Raw genomic sequence first — 22082 nt, 5'->3', positions numbered from 1 at the left:
CCAAGTACTTTTCTTGTATTGAATTGTAATCGGAGTCGACTCTTACATTCCCGGATATCTAGCAACTCTCTTTTGTGTTAGTTGTCTGAATACAGGTGTGAAAAGTACAGGATAGGCTGATAATTTCACACAGTAACCAAAAACACAGAAATACTAAACGTCTATTGGTCAAAAAAAGATTGACGGCTTATTTAGCGAATAATACATTCCTATCCGGCCAGAGCCTGATTAAATAAACCAATCACAATCACGGAAGGTGAAAAGGAGGAGCTTATTAAGTTCCCCTGGAAGTGGCGGTTTGTTTCAATATGGCGGCGGTTGCTGCTGGAGAAACAGATGCTTCTGGGATTTATTGGATTAACGACAGTATCCTTTCGCGTTGTTTACATTTACGTTATATTTTGTGTTCGCGTGTAGTTTTTTTAAGTTTGCGGTTTATTATCACAGCTCACTATGTTTATATGTAATGGCGTTGTTTCTAAGTTTAAAACAGTGAGTTGAATTAAACCGGTTTGTTGCTGCTGTGGAGATTAAAAGACAGATACATATCTTAGAACTTTTAGAAATATAAATTTTATATGTTAATACTTGATTAATTACATTGTCGAGAGGAACAAGATGTTAAATATGGAATATATGATGTAAACAACTAGAAAAAATGAAAGCAACTCTGACTGAGAGTGTTAATAACGCAAAATATTTTGTAATGTAATCATATAAATAATAACAATAATGTTTAGACTTTTTCTGCACTCTTTACACGTCGTTCATGAAGCTTTAAGAATACAGAAATTGTTAAACGTTTGCTTAACTATGGGTAGCTTCAGAAGACGAGCAGTCCTTAGTGTTTGTTCCAGGTGAGACAATAATAATAATAAAAAAAAATAAAATACTTGAGGATTTAAATCATTTAATTTACTTTGGAGAGATTAATTTTACAACTTGTCTCTGTTGTATTGATTTTATGACGATTATTATACAACATTAACCACTGGCAAAATATTTGTGAATTAAGAAGCATTAATCTTATATTAATTAGTATTATATTAGTATTAATATGTACATGTGGCATACAAAAAAAAAATCTAATCATAGTAACAGTACATCCTGAGGTGTATTATTTCTTACATTTTTTTTTCTTTTCTTTTTTTTTGCATGGTAATAAGATATCAGATTCATGGTTTCTTCCTCAATAATTTTTTTCCTCATCAACTCTTAATTTTTGCTCCTTTTTCAGGCGTGAGCCAAAAGATGGGACTGAAGTCTGTATGTGTATCCAGTAATGAAAGAAAATACAAAGGGAAACCTTTCTCAGACATCAAAGGGAGGACTGGGAAAAAGCTTAGCCGAATAACCGATTTACCAGCGGCGAAGGCGTCTTTACAGAAGATCTCAGAATTCTCATCCAAAACCAAAACTCCACCTCAGGTGTCAGATACGTCACAGGTTCAGGTGTGCGAGCAGTTGGTTTTTACCATCCCAGATTGCCCATAATAAAACTCACACTGCTAATAATCAATTTCCCTTTTTACAGGACATCTCTTATAGGCTGCATGTCAAACGCAAGGCTTCGTTGAAGGACCTTTGTCCGGAAGACAAACGTCGCATCGCCAACCTGATCGAAGAGCTGGCAAAGTATAAGCGCTTCTCATATACATCTCTCACATTTTTGTGATGATCAGTGAAGTCACTTTTGTTGAATTACCATGGGGCATTAATTGTAAAACGAATTCATCTTTTTTTAACATGTGATATTTTTCCAAATGAGAGAAAATCCCCTGTGGTCCTGAACGTACTCATGAACGTCTTGATCTTGGAGTGTCCTTTGCTCTGAATTAGCTCATTAACAAACTAGGCCTGCCGTAACAGAGAATATTTTGTACACCACTGGAAACAGCATTTGATCTAAAATGGTGTTTTGGCTTCTCTCACTAATGTGCTTGTTTGGTGAGTTTTATTGACCCCATGTCAAAAAGTCATAATTTTAGTTCCCAGCCTGAAACATAAGGTATTAAAAGCTAAAATTGTTTTAAATGTAACAGAAAGCTGAGGTAGAGATTAATTATGGAGTTATTACAAAACAGCACATTTATAAAGTGATTAATTCCTGTTTTATGACACTTGTTTACCAAAAGCCATTTTTATTCCTTAATAAAAATAATGATTTAAGATTCTATTGAGGTAATAAGACAAAAATACCTCTGGTCACAGGACACTTCCATAGACATAATATGGAAATTTTCTACATCACCAATTCAGTGTTTTTTTTTTTTTATGATATGCACATGAACGTTAATATTCAAATTGTAACACCGTCTAAGCCGCAGGTATCAAAAATGACTCGATCTGTCCAATCAGACTCCAGCATTCAGCATCAGTTTGATTTAACTCTTATTTATTTATTTTCTTTTCTAAGCGTTGTGTCTGTTGTGTCCACCCTGCAGAGTAAGTGAAGAGAAAGAGGAGTCTGTGCAGAGGCTCAAAGACGAACACGAGACGTTTGAGAAACAGATCCAACAGCTTGAACAGCAGAATCGTCTCATCGTACAGGAGAGAGAAAGTATCCTTTGCTATCCAGGTTTGGGTAAGCACTGGAAATACAGTAATTTCAGGAGAATAAGAGATTTTTTTTTTGTTTTATTTGCTAATGCTTTACATGGCTGACTTTTACGTGGTGCTGTCCACTTTGTCCACTAGAGGGCCCTGTCACCTAGAATGAACAGACCTCAGCGAAGTCGTTCATTTCAACGTGGTAGAAAATGGATAGAAGAAGAAAAATTACAAACGCTTATGATTTTGTAGTAGACTTAGTAGTAGTAGACTTAGAATTGTAGTAGGTGTGTAAATTACAGTGCTGCCGTAACAAATTAGCCTTTAAAATTCAAACCGGATGTACAAATCTTGCACATCTCTTGAATGAAAGAACTTCTGCATCACCGGTGTACTGTGTGTTTGTTGTATCTGGAGTGGAAGGTATTTCGTCTTTTGGTAAACTTTTTAAATGCAAGTTATTTGGGCTTAGTATTGAAAGGCCAGACAATGGTTGTGCAATACCTGTAAGTATACAGCAGGGGGCAGTGTTGTTTAAACAATAAACCCCTCTCTGGTCTATAGTTTAATTCTGCAAAAACTGCATTTTAAGAACAGGACAATGGAACAAATGTATCTTTTTTTTTGTAAAATGCATGTGATGTATACAGTATGATGGGTGAAAACGTTTGTATGTTCTGTGAGTATTTGTTGGCTTACAGATCGTTTTACCCGGTTTATTCCCTTCAAATTAAAAGCTGTGAACCATCAGGAATATAAAGGCTTTTTATTCCCTGTGACAGCTCATCATTCAGTCCTAGTAGTTTACAACATCCGATATTTGTCAGTTCCATGTTATTTTGCCATTTTGACATGGTTCTGAGAATGCCGAAGTGTCAATTTCGCTCAACGACATGAAATATGAGGGGTAATCACCAGCTGGTAAATTGCCCTACTGGCACCAGAGCGCAGAAATTAGCAGCACGCAACTCAATTAAGTGCACTTTAGCTGCACGTCCTGGCATTTGCACTAAACCTCAAACCCCATTAAAAAGAGATTTTACTCTAAGACAAACTGTACGAGGGTCTCCTGCGGTGGCGTGCCGTCTGAAGGCACCACGGCTTTTCGGGTTGTTCGAAAAGGTTAAGGGGAGGCGAAAGGCAAACTCATTTAAGGAGACTTGTGTCGAATAATCTCCAGAACAATCAGCTCCGTCTTATCTGCCAAGACCAACGTTATCATGGGGATTCTTCATCTTTGGATTGAATTGCTAAAAAAAAAAAAATCATTAAATTCTCTGATGTAGGATGAAATTTGAAGCTTACGCATAGAATGAAATTAGAATTTTTATCACATCGTCTTTGACATCCTACGCTACGGATCCGAGCACTAGATTCCATTACAGAGAGAGAGAGGAGCCTTGTTCCGCTATAAACAAATTTACATCAACCACCATAGAAGACACAAAAGGGAAATGGAACGCATTCATCAATATCATTAATCTTCTTTAGGTTTGGGTGGCAGTTCTTTTGAAAAGCATTGATGGATGGAAATACTAAAGCCACTTTTGTAATAGTTTGTTTGCTTGGTTATGAGTTTGTTGATTCTCTGGTTCTTTGGGGCAAGAACCCATGAATTAGCTTTCTATCACAAAGCCATTACTCAAGAATTTTTCATGAGTAATTACTTTTCCACACGTTCTGATAACTGGAAATGACAAACCACATTTTCGTAATAAGTGAAATATAGCTGTCCTGCTAATCAATTTGCATCACAGCTTATGCACACACACACACTCTCCATGACTAGGCTTGCTCGGTACTGAGCTGTTAAAATATTCTCTTCAGCAGGATTTTGTTCCACCTTGAGGCGGATTTCATTATTTCATTTCTGTGCAGGCTGACAGGGGAGTGAATCATGTTGACAGTGGCTGTCTGAAATATCGAATGCGAACTGTGTGTTTTTGGACGGGGGAGGAGACGCCATTGGCCACGCTTTTTCCTTCCCTGATGTCGGGCCCGTGAAGCTCACTGCGATTGGCAGGTGACCGGTGGAGTTGCCACGGAGTACGGTGCGCCGTGTGAGAGAATCTTATCAGTCGCGCTCCAGTCGCTCCAGTTGTTGAGAGTTCCTGCGGTTAGTGAGCTTGTTGACACCCCTCCTGCCTATCGAAAAATCCAAAGACTCCTCAGCAAGTGGGATCGCGCGTGAATGTGACGTGCCGCATTAATGACATGAGCTCTGAGCACACGACGAGCTTTCCGTCCTGCTTTAAAACGAGAGCCTTGCTTATTCTCTATGAGAAAAGTCGACAGTTATCTACGGATTGTCAGTTAGTCCCGGTGCTGTCTGTCTATACAACTGAGAATATGTGGTGATGTGTACTATACTGAACTGTACTGTAGTGTACCTCAGTTTTAGGAGCTCTGTAAGGATGAACGAAAGTCTGAAAGAATATGAGCACAAAACATATATTACTAATATCACAATATAGGATTTATGGGAGAAATGTCTTGTATTCAAATGAATAAATAAGGAATGAAACACTTAAAAATTGTCCAAAAAAGGGTGGTGTGACATGGCCCAAAACAAAATGCTGTTTAGTTAATTATTTAATAGCTAATAATTAATAGTTACTTATTTCTCATGTTTTATTTCTCTTACACCACAGCAATTTATGATTATATGTTATAGAGATGATAGTTTGATGAATATTTGAGCCAAGACACAAATCACAACGTAGCTCTTTTCAGTTGACGTACGTCAAACACGAGCACAGCAATCGTAATAAAGTAATTACATTTGTGTGTCTTCACTGTCGGGAGTTTAAAAGTAGAATCCAACGCTCGTAGTTTTGCCAAATTCAAGTAAAATCTCCCAAAGTTGCACTGTGGATTTAAAGAAAAATTGCAGCAAATGTCATAAAACGACAGCAAAATCTTAAAGGAAGCTTTACCATGTCAATGAGTGCATGGTTTTCTTTGCTAAATAAGAAGAGTTTTTTTTTTTAAATTATTTTTATGAGGTTTAGATCCTGGGAAGTGTCGGCCTCACAAGTCGCTGTGAATAAGCTGTTGCATCGAAATAACATTTTAATCAACACCTTCTGAACTGTCAGCTTTGAGAAATCAACACCATGTTATACCTATTTATAGGGGCTCAATCAGTACTATTAGATGATCTACACAGATCACAGCAAAAAGATAACAGATCCAGTTTTGAAAACCACTGCTTCAGGCAAAAGATGTGGTTAAATATAGTTGAGGCTTCATGCTTTCTAAAACATATGCTGTAAAGTTAAAAGGCAGAACGACTGAAAGCTGAATTTGCACGTGTGTGTGTATGTGTGTGTGGGCTGGTGAAAGAAGAGGGAAAGAAGCTGAGCTGGCTGTGTCACGCCGTCATTAGACGGCCCACTCGGTGTGACAGCGGTTCTGCTCCACATCGGTCCTGTTCTAGCTGCTACAGTGTGTTTGCCAGCTTCCTGTCTCTGAGCCTGGCACTGTGCCTTGCCCTGGCCAGCCACATGCAGATGGAGGAGCCTGTGATGCCTTCGCCTTGAAGAAACCGGTGTCATCCACCAGCAGCGAGCCTGTTTCTCTGCTCCTTTTTGTCACTCGCTGCACTTTTCATCGAGTTACAAAAGCACCGGCTGCTTAAATTCACAGACGTGGTATCGCCACCAGTCATAATAGCCTCCTTTTATCGTTGATACAAGTTAACGTGCGTCACTTACAGCAAAGCAGTTGGGCGTTTTTTTTTTTTTTTTTTTTTTTTTGTAGAAACATTTCAATGCTACACATGAATTTTTTCTTATGAATTTATTAAACTAGTGTATACTATACATGGTCTATTTCTGGCTGATCACATCATGAGTGTATTATACACCCTAGATAGTCAGTGTGTCCTGAAGGTAAACGAACGCTATGCCTTTTTGTTCTTTGTGCCTTGTAATTTATGTGCTTGTCTCTCCTTATCAATGTTCGGTGTACAAAACCTCACTAGAGGAAAGCCGATTGGTTTGCGTGGCTGGCAGTGAGCACAGTAGCGGAGTTATTCAGTGTGTATTGCCCCTTGACCCGTGCTTCAGGCTTGCAGCAGCAGTACAAGGAGTGTCAGGAGCTGCTGGGACTCTATCAGCAATACCTTTCCCAACAGCAAGAGAAACTCAACCAGTCCATCTCTCAGCTGAACCACTCACGCTCCCACTGCAAGGTAATCTATGTAAATGTGATAGGAAGTGCCCAGGACTTTGATTTTTATTATCACTTTTTGTTAATATAATTATTCTTTAACTCTAATCCGTTCCCACCGACTTTTGCATGACCGGGCTGGGAGATCTAATGTATATCTCATGGCACGTGAAACCAGGCGCCACATCCTTTCAAACTGCTGCTCATGAAACAGCCAAAGGCTTTTTATTTAATTTTTTTCTGCTATTTTAAATGTCTCGTATGCAAACATATGTCCAATTTTTCCCCAAGTGCTCACAAACATTTTCTCCATATAAGTATTCTATTTTTTGGTACATACTGCATTCACACAGTTAGAAAGATCATAATGAATTACAAGACGATTACATAATGGGACCAAAGCACATTATATCACATTATAGTGACTCATTAAATTCATATCGCGCAGTCGATTTAGAGCGCTAGAGTAGTAGCACAGCCAGGCCACTGACTCGCTCTTATTCTCTCTTCTTATTCTCTCTTCTTATTCTCTCTTCTTCCACTACTGTAGTAAGAAAAAAAGTAGTTTGTCCTTTGACCTTGGCTGTGAGTAATGCATGTTTTCATGCTCCGTGACCTCCTCTTGAATTAGTCAGCAGCCCATTTCTGTCCTCGAGGAGGCGGACACTTCCCCTTTGCCCTGAGTGTTTATCTCTTGTTTGGATGACCTTGGGTTACTGCACATGCTGGTAGATAATCCATCCACCACATTCTCAACAGCTCCCTACAGTACAGTGTGTTTATGCTGCATTATTATGAAGTCAATGCCCATTTCACTGCCTCTCTTCTCTCTACAGAAATCCAGCAGTGAGAGAACATTAAGCAGAACCCATTGTGGGCAAAAAAAGAAAGGTGTTGCTCTCAATGGATCTTACTTGGATCCCCCTAATTTGGGACGAACAGGGTCAGCAGGTTGTGCTCACTCATTTTTCGCTGGCGCCTGTTCCGGGCCATCTTCCATGCCCTCATGTTGTGTCGAGCATGACGGAGGAAGCCATGAGGAAGACTCAGCAGGTGTCCACAAGTGTTCAGAGGGGGACTGGAGCGAGCCAGCACATAGTATACGCTCTAAAAAGGATCAGGTGGCCGACGGTGCCACCAAGCCGAGCGACTTAAGTCACGGATTGGGACTGAAAAATGGAACCGGGTGCTGCGCGGAGCACAGAGAGACTGTGTCGTTCATTGGCAGGGAGGACTGGGAGGATAAGCGCCAACGTTTGCTGGTTCAAAAGAAGCAGCTTGAGATGGAGAGAGAGAGGCTGCAGACTCGCCTTGCGGAACAAGAAGAGAGGTTGCTGAAACAGAACCAGGAGCTCAGAGAATCCCGGCTCAACCACAGCAAGTACGCGAAATTCAAAGTTTTCGAATGTCTGCACATTTTCTCTGGTAACACAGCACCCTCTGCTTTCAGGTTCCAGCATGAACTAGAGCAGTCTTTTAATGAAATCCGATTTAATGGTGCACCTCAACCCAGTGTCGCTGCACATCTACACAGGTGATTTCTATTCCTTAAAAATAGCTCTTAAGTAACACTGCAAGACTAAATCCAGGTGCCTTTTCAGTAGGGATCCCTCTCTCTCTCTCTCTGTCTGTGTGTGTGTGTGTGTGTGCATGCAGTAGGGAGCTTGTGTATCACCAGGCAGTCTTTTCTAGAAACAGATCTTTCTCTATCTCTCCCGCTTGTTCTTCATTTGATCCTGCAGTGAAAGAAAAGAGGGAGGTCTTCAGGCCTTGCAGGAAAGTGTCAGACAGCCCTTAAATGAAGTTCAACCACAGGAGCACAACGTTCAACAAGCTGAACCCAGACTTTCAAACGGTACGATGTGCAAACAGATTGGGATCATACACTTGTAATTATCAGATGCTAATATGAAGGAATATTCGATCTGCTGCAGTTAAAACCTCATATTTGCTGAAAATCTCTACACAGTTGCCAAGAAGGACATGGCCACCTCGCCTTTGCCTTCCCAGAAGATCCAAAAGTCTTTACAACAGTCGATGCCCGTCAGCCACCCCAGAACCCCAGAGTCATCAAAGTAAGCAACCTGCATTCCCAGTACATAGACCAAATTGGGCTCAGATCACATTCTTTTATACGATAAGAGTTATATATTTATATATAACTCCAGCTTGTCACAAAGATACACACGCTTTATATAATGATCAAGTAAAACTCCATTTTCTTCGCACATAAAAGCGTTTCATGCCTTTTTTTGGTCATGATGTTCAACCACAAGGTTACAACAGTTTTACACTATGCTCAATTTAATCAGTGATTTCACATGCCTCCAAATTGTTTTAGATATTCATACTAAATTTACATTTTGGTTTAATGAACATTTAATACAGAGTATGTATTTTTTTTTTTCTTTCTTTAGTTGTAGAATGAGAGTAAAAAAAATACAGTGTTTGCCAGTATACTTATATTTTAAAACGCCTGACGCATCATTTTAATGTTTCTGGTGTATAGGATACATCGTTGACCATCGTGCCACTATTTCAAAAATAAATAAAATAAAAAAAAAAGTGAGACTTTAGTTGCATTCAAAATGTATTCTTAAGCCCAACATGTAGTTCACTCCCATCTTGGAAAGTTTCATCAAATGAAACAGGGTAAATAGTAAATTACAGCATTTTCCCTCGAGTGGTGACTTTGAAATGACTGTGAAATGGAAATGCAGTCTTATGTGTCTGCTGGTGTTCTGTGTTCCAATAATAACCAGCCTACGGGACAGCAGGGAGCAACAAATTAGCTTACTTGTTGCTTCGCTACAATTATTTCAGCTTTTTCGGATGTGTTCTTTTGCAGCACTGCTACAGCCCTGGTTTATACTAACCTTGAGTTGCAGCTGATATTATTGTGTTACACAAACTATATATATATTTTTAACATTTTCTATATCAGGAATTATTAAGGGTTAACAATAGAAGAATGCTCGATGCCTTATATTTGTTGTTAACGTGTATTTAACGTGTACGCCGCTGGTGTAGTGGTATCATGCAAGATTCCAATTCTTGCGACCCGGGTTCGATTCCCGGGCGGCGCACACAACTTAGGGGGCAAGTCGTGGCCTAATGGTTAGAGAGTCTGACTCGTAATCCTAAGGTTGTGGGTTCGAGTCTTGGGCCGGCCACGACTGAGGTGCCCTTGAGCAAGGCACCGAACCCCCCAACTGCTCCCCGGGCGCAGCAGCATTAATCGCTGCCCACTTCTCCCGGTGTGTGTTCACGGTGTGTGTGTGTGTGTGTGTGTGCACTTTGGATGGGTCAAATGCAGAGAACGAATTCTGAGTCTGGTTCACCATACTTAGCCGTATGTCACGTCATCGTCACTTATTTACATACCTGAATAAGCTAGTATAGGTGGCAGCGTTGTCTTGATGTGGATCCAGAAAAGCTGTTACAGTGGCTTGATAAATGCTGTAGTTGGTTTTACAAAGAAAGCTAGTTGTAGGCTGAAGTGACTCATTTTTTAACAGAAACTGTAGCAGACCTGTAAATCTTCTGTTGTACAGCAGAAGGCAGCTTATAGGGGGAAAGACTAGCTACAGGGTTAGAGAAAGGGAACCGACAACTTGGTTTATGGTGTATTCATTAATCACAAAATCTGAACGCGTAAAGACGAGTTTGCCTTTATTCACCTTGCTTCAAATTCAGAACAGATGCATCTTATTTGTTCAGAAACCATGGGTCTAATGAAAACTGGTCCCCAGTGTGAAACAAAATTTTTGAATCGTCTTACTTCTAGCCATAAACACACGGTTAATGCTTCAGCACCGAACCTGCACTGTCACCATCCAGTCACATCATTTGCTTATGTGGACCTTTTGTAAGCTGGTTTTATTTCCCTTCCTTATTTTGTTTTTCAGTCTCAGAAATAATCTCATACATATTGCTTTATACATGATTGTAGATTGTTGAAATGTGGCTTTGCATGAGCAACACATTTCATTTCATTTCTGCACGTCAGTCTGGCCATTCAGCAGCCGAACGGCTTTTATTTTAACCCCCACCAAAAAAAAAAAACAGCGCCTGACAGGAGCAGCACTCAACGAGTCCAATAAATAGACCCATCCGAATAAATGCAATTTAACAAGCGTGGTTTTGGATTGAGTGAAAAGAGGAGGGAAGGCAGCAATTCCGTCTGAACAACACAGCAGGGCTTCTTTCCCCACTGCAAAAAGCGAGAGTGTAGCGCCGTGTAAATGTATTAATTGTGTTTTGGGAAATGTTGCTTCTCTGATGGAGCTTTTTTATGCTAATGAAAAGAACATGGGGGGATGTATGGATGAAGGAAAGAAAACAAAACAAAAAAAAAACCCAGGAAAAGCGGTTTAGTCTGAATGCGGTGTATGAGATAGTGGAGGAACTAAATGAAGATTTTTGCCGGCTAGCGCTCAGGCTGACAGAAGCCAAGCTGAGTCCCATTAGCTGGCATAGCAGGCCTCAGCAGCAGGTGTAATTGAACAGAGTTCTCCAGCCCGGGCCACGAATGCACAGCCTCCTTCCCCCGAGAAAGAGAGAGGCAGAGAATGAATCACTGAACACTAGCACGAGACACACTTGGAGAAAGGGAAGGAAATTCATTACTGTTTCCCTTTAACATGGAAAGGTAATTAATGTGACAGCATGTCTTTTTTTTTTCTTTCTTTCTTTCTTTTTTTTCCCCCCTTTTTTCTCCTCCACTCCCTCTCTGAGCCCAAGTACGCCTCGTTTAGTACGGCAGCGTCTGAAAAATGTGAAATATTTGTAAGTCATTTGTAAAGAGTCCTCGCTATTTTATGAACAATCCGTCGTGCAAGTTAATTGCCTTCCGCTTTCAGCAGTATGTATTGTGAATATTTCACGTTAATACAAGCCCAAATCTTTTCTTTAATAACCGGACCTCTGTGTTATTGACGAGCAATAAATCAGCCTCCTTTGCATATACTGGAGGATTATATGGATGGTATATGCAGAGAATAAGAGAGCTGACTGACTGGGAGGGGGATTCTCATTGTCCTCATCCTGCAGACAAGCACGGTGCCTTTTGTGATCAGCAGGATCCTCGAATCCCGAGCGGTTGCTTCACATTAAAATTCTCATTTTGTTGTAATGAAATGGATCTACATCCCAGGAGTGCACCATATGCACAATGTGACTATTGGGGGAAAACCACCTAAAGTCCAACTTTAAACCCAAACGCTTCAACTATCCAATTGATTCAGAAGAAGCAGTAGACGGACAAGGCCGATTAATTTAACTTTTTTTTTTTTTTTTTTAAATATCAGAGTAGCCTAATCTTGATGAGGGCTCAGATTCTATTGACAGGAAAAAGCTTAAACTAACAAGCTGTGTGGAAAGTAAGTTTATTTATAGTCAATAAATATTTCATTGTAGTCCACCGTCCTGGGGCTTCTTTTGCATTATTTAATTGTGAATCTGATTTGAGAGAATCGATGAAGCTTGTCATTTTAAGGGTTTTGTTTTGCAGAGGTTTGTACCGGGGAAAAGAACAAGTGGTCCTAGCTACAATTCGCTCATTAACTGAATTAATAATCTTCGAATGAATTAGTGTTGATTCGACTTCATGAATATTTTAAACGCTGCTGTTAAAATGAATTATAGCTTTGAAGCAGCTAATAGCGCGTTCAGTTAAACTAAAATTGCAACATTTGAATCTTTAATGGTTTTTTTTTGTTGTTTTGTTGTTTTTTTTAAATATTATTAAATGGGCTAAACGTGTTCAATAAAAAAAAAAGAAAAGGAAATGTAACTAAGTCATTGATTGCTTTTCCGTAACAGAAGCTGGGACAGTTGATCCAGCTGCAAGGTGAATCACAGCTTTATATCAGTTGTTCAAATATGTTTATACATCATTTCTATAGTAACATCACTGAGGTGTGTATGGTGCATACGCCATATTATACGTTTATAACGTACATATACATTACACTATATATAAATAGGCTAGAAAACTGTATTTGGTGATACAATTTGAGGAGATTGTTCTTGAATCTTTTTGCACGTAGTCTCCAGTGTCAAGGTGATTAAAGATACAGAGGGAAACAAACTTAGTTTTCTTTGTATTGGAATCCATGGGAGTGTTTTATTCTGCTTATACTACTGCGATGTGCCAGTGCCTACAATGTCATGTTTTTTCTGCATATCTGCCCACCACTTACTGATTCTCCTTCCATAAAGATTAAATAAATATCTCTTAACAAATCAGTGGTTACACTTTTTTTCATGTCCCTGTATATGAGCTGTTACTATAGAAGCAATAACAGATCAGTTGCGGAAATATTAACCTACGGTTCAAGTTATAGTCAGAAATACTGTCCTTGCTGTAAATCTTCTGACCAATCAGGTTGGAGCTTTCTACTACGCTGTGGTATTTTAAATGTTTAACGTTTGCAGTGTGTTGTTTAACAAATGAAAGCATTGTTGCTGTGACACAAGAGGAATAAAACACCCTATAGATAGTTTTTCTTTTTACAACAGTTTAAGTAGGAGATTAATCAGAAAGCATGTGATACAGAATTCTAGTGTTCTGATTTTTATTCAGAAAAAGTTTTATTTATTATGAACAGAGCATTTGTTCATATGTGGACTATATACGTTTCTATTCACATGGGGGGAAAGTCCTGTAATTTTATCTTGGTGTAAAGACTCTGTGTGCTCTTCATAGTGAGTGTGTAATGAGAGTTTTCCTGCCTATAGGCTCTCTTTTTGCTTTCTGTTGATTAGGATGGAATTGACATGCATTTTTGTCAGTTCAAGATTTTTTTTATTTATTTATTAATATTTGGCCTCCAAATGAAAGGAGCACTCGGGCGTCTCGGACATTTTTAATGAGAACGGTAAAATAAGTGGGTCTGAGGACGAGGAAGCTAATAAACACTCTTTTGTTTGGCTTTACTGAAGCAGAGCTGAAACCCCATCACAGCGTCTCTCCGAATTAGAGCTTTTGGCTGAGCGATTTCCAGCCGTCTCCTCGGATAAACCTATAGGGTTTTGGATTAGCGGCACTGTCTCTTAAGTGACATCAATATCTCATGTTCACTTCCCAGTGCCTCTTATGAAAAGCAGTGAAAGGGTTTGGAAGATATGACTGCCAGAGACATTAGCATTCTTTCCAGCGATATCCTCCTAACCCTGACTTCCCAACCCCTCCCTGCTCAAACTATACCCCTCTTGCCTTGTTATAGATTGTGACCGGCGGTAAGTGATGCATTATTCATACCGGCAATGTCGTCTGTTGATGGATGGCTGTTTGAGAGGCCTGTCCGTTAAATAAATCAACACATAAAAATGCAAATTCTCACATTTCGAGAGGGAACGTGGCCAAAGTCCTACTCTACCAGCCACCCCCCCCCCCCTTCTTTTTGGCACACACTTGTATTCTCGCTGTAGTTTTCCTAAATGTAGATAGATGAGAGAATGCTAGTGTTTTTTTTTTTTTGTGTGTTTTTTTTTTCTTTCACCGATTTAATTGGCGATCTATTTATGGAAAGACAAAATGTAAGTGTATATCTGAATGTAGGTGAGATTGTTATCATTATAGTGATAAATTACAGTCCGGATGTCTTCTGAACAAGAGCACTACTTAGCTGTCTAAAAGAACGATTTAGACCAGACACAGAGAGCCTTCTAACAACAAGAAGAGGTGACACGTTCTCAAATTAAAGCTGCAGAGCAATAAGTAGCTGATAGCATTGTCTAGTGTTACATTATATTCAGCTAGTTTATTTTTGTAGACACTTTAGGCTTTAGTCTGTAGGCTTTAATATCGTGATACGTGTTTTGTGTCCCAGCAATATTCTAGGGCATCGCATGTAAAAACGATAAGGCAAAACGATACGCTTTACTCTGATTGGTCGGAACAGAGTAATTCAAACCACAGGTTTATATTAATGCGTTCTAATTGTTGTAATATTATCGTTTTGCATAGAAACAGCATAATAAACAGGTATATGGATGGGACAGGCTGTAACATAACCACAAACTTTTTTTTTTACACCCAAATATTACTTTCTAACAGTCTGTATCAATGCTTTCACATTGGGGATTCATGCACCAGGGTTTGATGGAATAAGGTGAGTCTGAAACCAGAAGAACGCTGAGGGGACACAGGGAGCAGTCACACTCAGATTTGACCATCATCATTCGTGCTGAGTGTGAAAACCTCCCCAAACTTTTATCCAGCTCAGTCAGTTGAATTTCCAGACAAACATGAGATCGGCCATGCGTAGTAGAGCTTTTATTTTCCCTGTGGGCTTGCTAATGAATTTATGATTTGTCCACCCTTGAGAATGCAGTAAATTATTTCCTTCAACCGAGTAGTGCTGATATGAGACGTGATTAACATATGTGCTTGTTTTTCTTTCTTATTTTTATCCACACAATGATGAGATTAACTGCCAATTATATGGATATCATAAGTGTTCTCAAAGAATTTATGTTTAATACGTGTTGCAGTGTCGTGTACTCATCCAACTCTGTTCTTCCTGAATAATTTATCGAGCCCCCCTGACTGACATGTGGAATCTCATTTAGCTTAATCTTTGTTTATTTTATTTATGCATTCTCTCTAGTGAGGAAGATCTCATTCCCATTCTCTGCATGTGCGCAGTTTCTTTCTTTCAATACCCTAGACTTTATCGTTCATAGGTACTCAACAGAATGATTAGCATGTGCAAAAGATCCTGGAATTAATTCAATGGAGCATTTCTTACGTTACACTTTATCAAGTTTTTTTTTTTTTTCTTTTCAATCAAACTTCTCTCTTTCATACAGGTTGGATTCCTCTCTGATTGAGCTCTTGGATATTTTTAGTCCGATTAGTAACACTGAGAGAAGCAGAGTCAGCTCATATCCACACAGGAGTCTCTCTGGCCCGCGTCAACCTCTCAGCGCCGTCCGTCCCTTTCACAGCTCTGTGCTTTCTCCCCGAGGACAAACGCAGGCCTCACAGGAAGAGTTGCAGGAGAGTCAGATTCTGGAGGACATCTTCTTTATCTGCTAAAAAAAAAAAAAATCATCTTCACCAAAAACTTAATGAGAGCACAATACACTTACTAAAAATGTACATGGAGCTTAATTGCAGTCATAAAACAACTGCATATTATTTCATTTCTAATTTCATTACTAGATTTCTAATTATTTGTTTAATTGTCGGTCTCAAATTGCTTTACAACGCCTTTGTGTTTACCGCCTTAATTGTAAACATGTGCCAAAGCAATCATGGGTTTTATTATTTGTAAGATTAACTCTTTTTTTTTTTTTTTTTTTTATTATTTAATCCAATGATAATAAAAATTTATAAATTTATTTATTTTTGCTTCTGTGGTCCAAATACAAGTGTACACTTTATTTACATATACATCAATCATCCATAACATTAATACCAACTCCTTAATATTGCGTAGATCCTACTTGTACCACCAAAAAAAAAGCTCTGACCCTTCAAGACACGGACTCCGTGAGACCTGTGTGGTATCTGCCACCCAGATATTAAAAGCACATCTTTTAACCCCTATAAGTTGGGAGTTAGGTGGGACCTCCATGGATCGGATTCGTTTGTTCAGCAAATCCCACAGATAATTGATCAGATATGGGGAACTTGGAGGCCAGTTCACTTTTTGAACTCTTTGTCCTGTTTCTCAAACCATTTCTGAGCAATATTTGCAGTGTGGCATGGAGTGTTATCCTGCTGAAAGAGGACGCTGTCGCGATAAAGGAGCGTACATGGTCTGGAGCAATCTTCAGGTAGGTTCGTAGATGTAAGTAGAAGTAACATCTGAATGAACATCCACTAGGCCCTACGGTCTCCCAGCAGAGTGTTTCCCAGATTATCACACTTTCTTGTTTTCTGTTGATGCATCTGGTGCTGTCGCAATATAGTTAAATGTGATTCGACGAACCACGCCTCCTTCTTTCATTGCTCCATGGTCCAGCCCATTGTAGGCACTTTTCGGTGGTAGACGGGTCAGCATGAGCATTTTGCAGCTATGTTCTGCTACGTCTGGTCTGCTACCTTTCTGTTATAGCCATCACTAACATTTATAGCAGGTTTTTTTTTTTTTTTTTGTATTACTATAGCTCTTCTGTTTGAGCAGACAATCTGGCTACTCTTCATGTATACTCATAAGTGAATCTTGAGTACCCTTGACCCTTTTGCCCTTCCTTGGACCACTTTTGGTAGTTACTAACCACATACCAGGAAAGACCTATTTTGGAAAAGCTCTCATCCAGTTAGCTAACCAGCACAATTTCCTTGTCACTTTTTGATTAGTATGTGTGCCCTTTTTCACTGCCTCCAATACAACTTTGAGAACTGTCTCCACTTCCTACCTGATTTATCCCACCCTTTGACAGGTGCCACTGTAATGAGATCGTCAATGCTGTTCACTTCACCTGCCACTAATTTTATTGTTGAAGCTGAATATATGATGTATTTTTAAAATGGAGCACATTTCAACCTGAGCATCAGGGTTTTTTTTCTATTATCTTTTTTTTTTTTTTTTTGACTCACACCATTACACCATTAGGCAAAGAACACAACATTTCAAAAATAGTGAGTGATTCAGTCATATTCTTCCACTCCATCTTCAACACACCATGTTTTCATAGAGCTTCTTTTGTGCTCAGGTATAATGCCATGTTGGAACATTTTTAGAAATCTTAGTTTCAGTGAATTAAAACTGACGTTCTATACAGTTCTGTGCTTCAAACTCTGTGCCACTGGTTTGGAGAACCTTACACATACCTTACATTAATACCACCTCCTTAATGTTATGTAGATTCTCCTTGTGCCTCCAAAAATAGCTCTAACCCATCAAGAAATGGACTCGGTATGTGGCACCCAGATATTAACAGCAGATCCTTTAACCTCTGAAAGTTGGGAGGTGGGGCCTCCATGGATCAGGATCTCCATGGATTGTTTCTTCAGAACATCCCACAGATACTTGATCAATCTGAGATGCACTGTCATGCTGAAGCATTCTTAGTCTCGGAGGAAAACTGACGTTCTGTACAATTGTGTGCGTTAGACTTTGTGCCAACGGTTTGAAGAAGAACCACATACAGGTATGATGTTCAGGTGTCCACATGCATTTGGCCATATAATGCATTTCATAAACCAGTTCTAGTCATCTTCTCAAGACCATGCTGGTATTTTGATTCTTTTTCTTTTTTTTTTGCTTTAATGGGTATTAACACTTCGATATCACTTCACAATAAATTTCACTTGAATATTTGAATCTCTCTCCTGCTTGCTCTGCAAATCATTGCAGTGCAGCATCAATGAAATCTTTAGTTATATAGTAAAAGCTCCGTCAGATCCACAGGGTGGTACTTCCGTCTCCATTTGAGTTGGAATTTCCTGTAACAGCGGTTAAAGATTAGTCGACTAGTCTCATCCTTTTTTAAGTTACTGGTTGACTAGCGTAATAAATAATGATGTATAACGTATGTAACAAATCAGTTTGGAATTTGGATGGACAATTATAGGCTGTAGTGATTATTACTGTTATATCATTCATATTAAGATCTGGAACTTGAACTAAGATGTAAAATAAAAAGTCGTTTTTTTTTTTTAATTTACAGTTTTCTTTAAAAACCAATTTAAGTAAAGAGCTTTGATTCTCATCTAACTATCTGTTAAGAAGGTATGCACTCTTGTTCGCAGTGTACAATGAAATGTAAACGCTTCTCCATTGCCAAATCCTGCTGACACTATATTTGAAATAATTCTGTATATTGGACAACACTTACGCTGCACTTATGGAGTGTTTGCATTTCATTATATTGTGTATTATCAGAACGTGCCAAAATTTTCCAATCCTATTTCCACGTCCTGTCAGACGTTCATCAAAGCGACGAAATGAACTCGGGTGAAACACTTTCGTAACAGCCGAGTGGATGAAACATTTACGTCAGACATGTCAAACTCAAGGCCCTTGGGCTGCATCCGGCCCGTGATACAATTATATCCGGCACTCGAGATAATTTCGTGTCTGTTATTAATAGCCTGCCGGTAAATTGCAGTCATACTACTAATCCCATAATGCATTGCAAGATCAGGTGTGTAGCGTAGAGCTATGAGCACCAAACCTATTCTCCCTGCCGCAGCTTTGTCTACAAGCTTCTCGATTGCTCTTCCTCTTTGGTACTACATACTTGTTTGAGCAACTCTTCTCTGCATTGAAGTTGAACGCTATGGCACACTGAAGTCGTCTCACTGAGAAGTCGCATGTCTCCACTCTATCCTGAGAGTTTCCTCACCCCAAACATGGATGAACTTGCAGGCAAGAAAAGAGGCTAAGCATCCAGCTTGGGCAAAATGGCATGAGACAGAAAATCACAGCCTATAAGTTTTGCTTTGTGTTCATCATCATCATCATTATTATTATTATTATTATTATTATTATTATTATTATTATTATTATTTTTTTTTTTTTTTTTGGCACTTTTCCTGAAATCAAAAAAAGTTTTATTTGAAAGATTTGCAAATGTTCTTCAGCTTAGACATTTTTGAAATATTCTCATTTTGCTTTAAGGTATTGTTATTGAAAAACATTTATTTATTGTTTAATTACATTTTTCTTGAGCAATTTATTGGCTGCACAAATTCACGTTTATTTCAAAACTATAGTCAGTTTCCAATCGTTTAATACAATTTTTATCTGATTTGGACCGCAACTTAGAACAGGTTTATTTTTTTATTTTTTTTATTTTGGCCCCTTCTGTGGCCCCTTGACTCAGACAACCTTGATTTACACATGAAACAATTCCTCTATACATTTTGAATTTTTTTTTGGATTGTAGTTGACCAAAGGTTTTGCAGTCAGCTTGTAAAAGTGTTTGTATACTGTATAAATACACCTCGATCGTGTGAACTGGCTGTAGTCTACAATCAGCAATGGCTCCAGCTCATAAAATGAACAAACAGATAAAATACCACATAAAAAGGCTTGTACACAGCAGGAAATCGGGGAGGCGTAACGCTGGTTTATTCTAGACTGTGCTTTATTATCGGGCTAAGCGGAGACGCATCATTCAGTAAAATTACAAAACGAGAGTCCAGGGAGCAGAAGGAATACGCAGTTCAGAGGTACAGCAGGAGCAGTTAAAGCACTCTGACTGCTAATAGCTCTCTCTCATTGGGATAGACTTGGCAATCATTCACACAGAAAACCCAGCACCCTCAGTATGTGCTCAAAATTCTCACAACTTTTCTTTTCTTTTCAACCATTAGTTGCTTGCCATTTTCTGTGCCCTGGGATGATTTTTGTACTGAAATTCAAGAAGATAGCAAGCGCTAAGAGAGAAAGGAATGGCTGAGGAGTCAGATGGATTAGCATCGTGATCTCACGCAGGAGTCACAGGAACTCAAACGAGCCAGAGCGGTTTGAAGGATTTCGTACGAACGAATCCAGGGTGGAAAAGTAGAGGAGTGGTGAAAATCAAAATACACTTAACTAAAAATTGGTCTTGTGGTGAACGGCAGTCGATGTGATATTTATTAAAATGCACTTCTACACCTTTAAAATAAATGTTAATGATTAACATATATGTGTGTTGAATTCTCAAATCTGATTGGTCAGAAGGTCAGCAGCTCGGACAGTGGTCCCGGCTACACGGTCATTATTAACATGCACTTTTTTTATATATATATATTAAAGGTAGGTAAATAAAGAAATAAATAAATAAATAAATAAATAAATAAATAACAATACTTGATGTGGTGAAGTTCATGCAAGAAGAAGGAGTTGGAAGGAGTCTCCAGTTCTAGGAGTTTCCTCCTCAGGAAAATCTTCAAAGTTTGGTAAACATTAGAGTGTTTTTTGTTTGCTTTGTTCATGTTTTAATTCAGCTTCATGATAAAGAATGTTAGTGATGCTTGTTTTGTTGATGTTCCACATCATTTAATGTGACTATAAACGGATAATGGATTTGGGATTGATTGGATTTTTGATAAAGAAATTATTTGATTAAATCTTTGAGATTTATAGCAAGTTATCTGGGTGGAAAAGTCCATATTTCTCAGGGAATGTAGAAATGAACTAATATGATATGTATATATAAATATGTAAATATTTTTCCACCCCGATGAAAATGTTAGTTTTCACAAAAATGTTTTTTTTTTTTAATTTTTTCATTTTCAAAATGAGTTTTTGTGCTTTTTTTTTTTTTTTAAAGCAAAACTGCTTAATTCGATGAAATTGCAAGCACATGATTCTCATCTGATTTGAAGAGGCCTTTGTCTGATTGTGTGTTATGATGAGATCACACGACAGCCAAAATCTGTGTAAAATCGATGGTAATTTGGAAAAATTGGAAGCTCCTGCGAATATCGTGGATTTTTGCATTAATTTCTGCAATCGCAAAACGGTGCGATCCTGGACGGACTGTCTAAGCCGCGTGGCTCGTTTGAATTCTTATGAATTTGAAACAGTGAGAGTGTTTGTGTAGTTTTTAGTGCAGGGTTTCAGTGAGGGCAGAAAAGCACACAGCAGATTGTAGAACATCGTAATGGATTAGAACAATGCAATATCAGACATAACGGTCATCTACATTTCCAAGAAAAGATTAGCAGTAGACCCTGGCGGCCATTTTCCCCACTGGGCCACACAATCGTTTTCAGCCTCGGATGCCCCGCCCCCTTAACCATGCCAAGTTTCACTCTTGTATTCATGTAATTTAAAGTTTCATAATCATTCAGTCCTTGTAGATAGAAGTAAAAGTCCTATAAAATATGCAAACCTATATACAGAGAAAAAACAGAGCAAAAAAAAAAATTTACAGTATATTCAGTAGTTTATGTATATATTTATATATAATAAAATAATAACACTTCTGCTCTGTTTCTTGGTAGTTTATCAACCATACATTTTTAAAATCATGTAAACAGTTGTAGCTGAAACGTTGCATGAGTGGAAATCGCAAAGCAGGAAGTGAGACGGTGAGACATTGAGACGCTGAGACGGACGCGCGGTATGAGACGGAGCGAGGTATGGATTCAGAGCACTTCATGATACAACTGTTTGTACATCATAGCGAGCTTTCTTAGTGTACCTGAACGCTTATCTACCGAAGAGGTCCGGATGGTGCGATGCGACATTCTTTTGCACGGAATCTTTATCGATATAATGAACTCGCTGCCTGGAGTGAGTTTGGAAATCCTTTACAACCTGTATAATACAGCAATTCAATCAAAAGCATGAAAAAAAAAAAAAAAAAAAAAAAGGCGCTGACCTTCTTATGACGATCCGCTAGGAATCCGAAACGTAACCCCTAAACCTCCCCCCTCCCCCTATTCTAACCCAAGCAAAAAC

At 38.8% G+C, this 22082-nt stretch overlaps 1 protein-coding gene and 1 non-coding gene across 4 annotated transcripts; both read left to right on the top strand.

Annotated features, from left to right (window-relative positions):
- The first annotated feature begins 249 nt into the window (after positions 1–249).
- kiaa1328 (KIAA1328 ortholog) lies at positions 250–16074 on the top strand. 3 transcript variants are annotated; one of them, XM_027176210.2, is made up of 11 exons: positions 250–366; positions 822–857; positions 1238–1452; positions 1535–1635; positions 2445–2560; positions 6621–6745; positions 7560–8104; positions 8174–8257; positions 8466–8578; positions 8693–8798; positions 15541–16074. In XM_027176210.2, the coding sequence occupies exons 1-11, from the start codon at positions 309–311 to the stop codon at positions 15767–15769; spliced, it is 1728 nt and encodes a 575-aa protein (XP_027032011.2). In that variant the 5' UTR covers positions 250–308; the 3' UTR covers positions 15770–16074. The 3 variants fall into 3 exon arrangements, with proteins under 3 accessions (XP_027032011.2, XP_027032014.2, XP_027032013.2); XM_027176213.2 differs by lacking the exon at positions 15541–16074 and adding an exon at positions 9233–9277; XM_027176212.2 differs by lacking the exon at positions 8174–8257.
- On the top strand, positions 9739–9809 carry trnaw-cca. Its single transcript has one exon. It is a non-coding gene; the product is annotated as a tRNA-Trp (tRNA).
- Positions 16075–22082: the final 6008 nt, after the last annotated feature.

This window comes from Tachysurus fulvidraco, chromosome 21 (genome assembly GCF_022655615.1).
Source record: "Tachysurus fulvidraco isolate hzauxx_2018 chromosome 21, HZAU_PFXX_2.0, whole genome shotgun sequence".
Taxonomy (NCBI): Eukaryota; Metazoa; Chordata; class Actinopteri; order Siluriformes; family Bagridae; genus Tachysurus; species Tachysurus fulvidraco.
Note: the sequence above shows the minus strand (reverse complement) of the source record. Positions and strands in the feature narration are given on the sequence as shown.

Coding starts and splice junctions, on each gene's coding strand:
- kiaa1328 (XM_027176210.2), top strand. CDS start 309: ATGGCGGCGGTTGCTGCTGGAGAAACAGATGCTTCTGGGATTTATTGG. Junction 2,561..6,620: donor CATCGTACAGGAGAGAGAAA/GTATCCTTTGCT, acceptor CCCGTGCTTCAG/GCTTGCAGCAGCAGTACAAG. Junction 8,579..8,692: donor TGAACCCAGACTTTCAAACG/GTACGATGTGCA, acceptor ATCTCTACACAG/TTGCCAAGAAGGACATGGCC.